This window comes from Chionomys nivalis, chromosome X (genome assembly GCF_950005125.1).
Source record: "Chionomys nivalis chromosome X, mChiNiv1.1, whole genome shotgun sequence".
In the NCBI taxonomy this organism is placed as follows: Eukaryota; Metazoa; Chordata; class Mammalia; order Rodentia; family Cricetidae; genus Chionomys; species Chionomys nivalis.
Window position 1 is genome coordinate 22,132,157 of NC_080112.1, and position 4,706 is coordinate 22,136,862.

General features: G+C 45.3%; 1 protein-coding gene across 3 annotated transcripts; it reads left to right on the plus strand.

Annotated features, from left to right (window-relative positions):
* The first annotated feature begins 353 nt into the window (after positions 1-353).
* On the plus strand, positions 354-1,361 carry LOC130868095 (S-adenosylmethionine decarboxylase proenzyme 1-like). 3 transcript variants are annotated; one of them, XM_057760344.1, is made up of 2 exons: positions 354-469; positions 560-1,361. In XM_057760344.1, exons 1-2 carry the CDS (start codon positions 354-356, stop codon positions 1,359-1,361), a joined length of 918 nt encoding a protein of 305 aa, XP_057616327.1. The 3 variants fall into 3 exon arrangements, with proteins under 3 accessions (XP_057616327.1, XP_057616328.1, XP_057616325.1); XM_057760345.1 differs by having other exon boundaries at positions 354-462; positions 826-1,361; XM_057760342.1 differs by having other exon boundaries at positions 354-1,361.
* The last annotated feature ends 3,345 nt before the right edge of the window (positions 1,362-4,706 follow it).

A 4,706-nucleotide genomic window follows, 5' to 3' on the forward strand; every position in this document is an offset into this window, starting at 1 on the left:
AAGTGTAAAGAAATAAGGATATGGTGGTGAGGCTTACACAGTATGGCCGCCGACATTAGCTAGTGCTCATTCAACTCTCTCAAACGGGAAAGCAGCGGACTACAAGAGACTGAACTGTATCTGCCTCTATTTCCAACAGACTCACGTTCAACTTTCGCTCACAAAAATAGCCGGGACAATTTTATTAGTCCTTTTAAAAAAAACAGTTAATATAAAATTATAGCAAAGAAAAAAAAAGGAACCTGGACTTTAGTAACACAGCTGGAACAATCCACGGCAGCGGGAGCGGCGGGAGAAGAGATTTAATTTAGTTGATTTTCTGTGGTTGTTGGTTGTTTGCTAGTCTCACCGTGATGGAAGCTGCACATTTTTTCGAAGGGACCGAGAAACTGCTGGAGGTCTGGTTCTCCAGGCAACAGTCCGAAGCCAGCCAGGGATCTGGGGATCTTCGCACGATCCCAAGATCTGAGTGGGATGTCCTTTTGAAGGATGTGCAATGCTCAATCATAAGTGTGACAAAGACTGACAGGAAGCAGGAAGCTTATGTACTCAGTGAGAGTAGCATGTTTGTCTCCAAGAGACGTTTCATTTTGAAGACATGTGGTACCACCCTCTTACTGAAAGCACTGGTTCCCCTGTTGAAGCTTGCAAGGGATTACAGTGGGTTTGACTCAATTCAAAGCTTCCTTTATTCTCGTAAGAATTTCATGAAGCCTTCTCACCAAGGGTACCCACACCGGAATTTCCAGGAAGAAATCGAGTTTCTTAATGCAATTTTCCCAAATGGAGCAGCGTATTATGTGGGACGTATGAATTCTGACTGTTGGTACTTGTATACTTTGGATTTCCCAGAGAGCCGAGTAATCAGTCAGCCAGATCAAACCCTGGAAATTCTGATGAGTGAGCTTGACCCAGCAGTTATGGAGCAGTTCTACATGAAAGATAATGTTACTGCAAAGGATGTCACTCGTGAGAGTGGAATTCATGACCTGATACCAGGTTCTATCATTGATGTCACACTGTTCAATCCTTGTGGCTACTCAGTGAATGGAATGAAATCGGATGGAACATACTGGACTATTTACATCACTCCAGAAGCAGAATTCTCTTATGCTAGCTTTGAAACAAACTTAAATCAGACCTCCTATGATGACCTGATCAGGAAGGTTGTGGAAGTCTTCAAGCCGGGAAAATTTGTGACCACCTTGTTTGTTAATCAGAGTTCTAAATGTTGCACAGTGCTTTCTTCACCCCAGAAGATTGAAGGTTTTAAACGTCTTGATTGCCAGAGTGCTATGTTCAGTGATTACAATTTTGTTTTTACCAGTTTTGCTAAGAAGCAGCAACAACAGCAGAGTTGATTAAGAAAAATGAAGAAGAAAAAATGCAAAAAGAGAAGACACACAGGAGGTGGTGGCTGCTTTCTAGATTTTGATACTGGGGACTGTGTTCTCCAGGACCACCACCTTATAGTTGCAGAAAGCCCTAGATGTAATGATAGTGTAATCATTTTGAAGTGTATGCATTATTCTAACTTTAATCCATGGTGATCCGATAAGACAAGGTGGTCACTAAAACTTTTTTGTATCTGTGGAGGTTTGCTTTGTTACCGAGTATGTGGTCAATTTTCGAGAAGGTTCCATGAGCTGCAGAGAAGAAGGTATATTCTTTTCTATTTGGGTGTAATCTTTCCTATTTGAGTCAATCTATAGAAGAATGAAAATAGATCCATATCTCTCACCATGCACAAAACTCAAGTCCAAATGGATTAAAGACCTCAATATCAATCCGAACACACTGAACCTGATAGAAGAGAAAGTGGGAATTATTCTACAACACATGGGCACAGGAGACCACTTCTTGCGTGTAACCCCAGCAGCACAGACATTGAATAAATGGGACCTCATGAGACTGAGAAGCTTCTGTAAAGCAAAGGACACTGTAACTAAGACAGAAAGGCGACCCACTGACTGGGAGAAGATCTTCATCAACCCTGCAATGTTCCATTTCACCACATCTGTGAATGTACCCAGCACATGCAACATTAACAGGATGGCCAACACAGAAAGAATAGCATCTGTCTAATGGGAACATGGTTCCACAGGAGTTGACAGACCCTTTTCCTTGTTACCATCAGGAGAGGGACTGCCCCATCTGCACAGCCTCATTGAAAATCCAACAGTCCCTGTAGCTTGTGGCCAGAGCCTCTGTCTTTGTTCTTCTTGTCTTTGCATCTCACAAACAGGCTCAGACCCCTTCAGGAAGCTGCTAATGTTGAGAAGGCACTAAAATACTGAACATGCTCCTCCACACTCTGGCTTTAGGGCTGCATCCTGTAGAATGAGGCTGTTCATGTGACAGTCTCCTTCTGCCCTGGCTCTTTCTCTCTCTCCAGGTAACCTAGGCAACCACACACTCCATCCTGTCAGAAAAATCTCTTTTTTTCGCAGGTTATTGATTTCCTCTGGCACAGTGGTTTCAGGATGAGATTTAAAAACTACACCTCTGCCACGACCTCCTGTCCAGAGTCCTCACAGGGCCTCAAGCTCAGTCATGACATTTGAGAACATGTCCTCCAACCTCTCTTGAGAGAAAATGAGAATGGTGGGGTTGGGGAAAATGTCTGTCTATGTCACAAGGGCTGGGAGAGGGTGGCACGAAACAATCCTAGAGGTAAATCGTATTGCATTGATGAAAGGTATTCCAATCACATCACCATGACAACGGCAATCAAGGCATAATTAGAGTCTCTCTTGTAGCACCAGCGTTTAAAACATGCGTGAGGGTTTGACAGCAGAAGCACCACACACCTAAGATGCTGGAAAGTACTCATGAAGATGCTGGCTGCTAGCTTGTGAGTGTGAGAAACACATCCTGATCTGATCATCCAGGAAACTGCCCACCAGAGAGGGTTAGGCAGGCAGGGGGAGCACACTGTGGTTATGGGAATCATTAATCCAGAAAAGGCCATTATTTTGTGAAGGAAGATTGCAATTAAATAAAATACTATGAAACTGGGCTGGGGAGCCATGGGGCTGGCAAAATGTCTGGCTCATGGGCAACAGGGGCTGAGGTAGGATCCTCTACCCTCACTCAAAAGCTGACCAGGCAGAGCACTCCCACAATCCTAGGGCTGATAGACAGAGAGAAGCGGATTCCTGGGGCTGACTATCGGCCTGATCGAGGCACACTGGTGAGTTCTAGGATCCTACAAGACAACTGTCTCAGAACACAGGATGGAGAGCAATAGAGCAACACACCCAGAGCCAACCTCAGACCTCCACCCACACAGGGATGAGGGCCCACAGTAGCACACATGCACAGACAGTCATCCAGTGCACACATATAATTGTATGAAGGAGATAAAGACGATGAGTCACACCAGGAGAACTCTAATAACTGAGGGCAAAGTAAAGGGGGCTACCTGGTCCCCACAGAAGACCACCTCTAGGGGAAGCAAGGAGCATGGATGCCAACTCCAGGGACCACTTAGATGACTCTGAAAGTCCTTGGCCAAGAACACAGTGTTGTAATTCATATAAGGCATAAACTTTTACAGGGTATGGGGCAGTGGGGCTGGCAGCTGAGCATGGGCCCTCCTGTCAAAAGGTCCTGTATCCAGTTTGCCAAGAGAGTCACAGCACATACTGTAGTTGGTTGAAGTGAGTCACTGGAATCTCCAGGGAGGTGGATCTTAGAGCGAATGGTTCAATGACACCCATCCTGCTCTGTCACCAACTTTGAAACTTTACCATTGTGTATTTATTTATTTATTTATTTATATTAAAAATTTCTGCCTCCTCCCCACCTCCCTTTTCCCTTCCCCTCCCCCACCCCCCACGTCCACTCCCCTCCCCCTCCCTCTCCAGTCCAAAGAGCAGTCAGGATTCCCTGCCCTGTGGGCAGTCCAAGGTCCTCCACCCTCCATCCAGGTCTAGGAAGGTGAACATCCAAACAGATCAGGCTCCCAAAAAGCCAGTACATGCAGTAGGATCAAAACCCAGTGCCATTGTCCTTGGCTTCTCAATAACCCTCATTGTCCACCATGTTCATAGAGTCTGGTTTTATCCTATGCTTTTTCAGTCCCAGTCCAGTTGGCCTTGGTAAGCTCCCATTAGATTAGCCCCACTGTCTCAGTGGGTGGGTGCTCCCCTCGTGGTCTTGACTTCCTTGCTCTTGTTCTCCCTCCTTCTGCTCTTCATTTGGACCTTGGGAACTCAGTCCAGTGCTCCAATATGGGTCTCTGTCTCTATCTCCATCCATCGCCAGATGAAGGTTCTATTTGGTGATATGCAAGATATTCATTAGTATGGCTATAGGATTGGATCATTTCAGGCTCTCTCTCTTCAGCTGCCCAAGGACCTAGTTGGGGACATCTCTCTGGACCCCTGGGAACCCCTCTAGAGTCAAGGCTCTTGTCAACCCTAAAATGGCTCCCATAATTAAGATATATACTTCCCTGCTCCCATATCCACCCTTCCTTTATCCCAACCATACCATTCCCCCAAGCTCTCCCCAAAGAAGGCATTGTTTTTTACCGCTGAGTAATACTCTAATGTGTATATATTCCACACTTTCTTCATCCATTCTTCCATTGAAGGGCATCTAAGTTGTTTCCAGGTTCTGGCTATTACAAATAATGCTGCTATGAATATAGTTGAACAAACACTTTTGTTGTATGATAGGGCATCTCTTGGGTATATTCC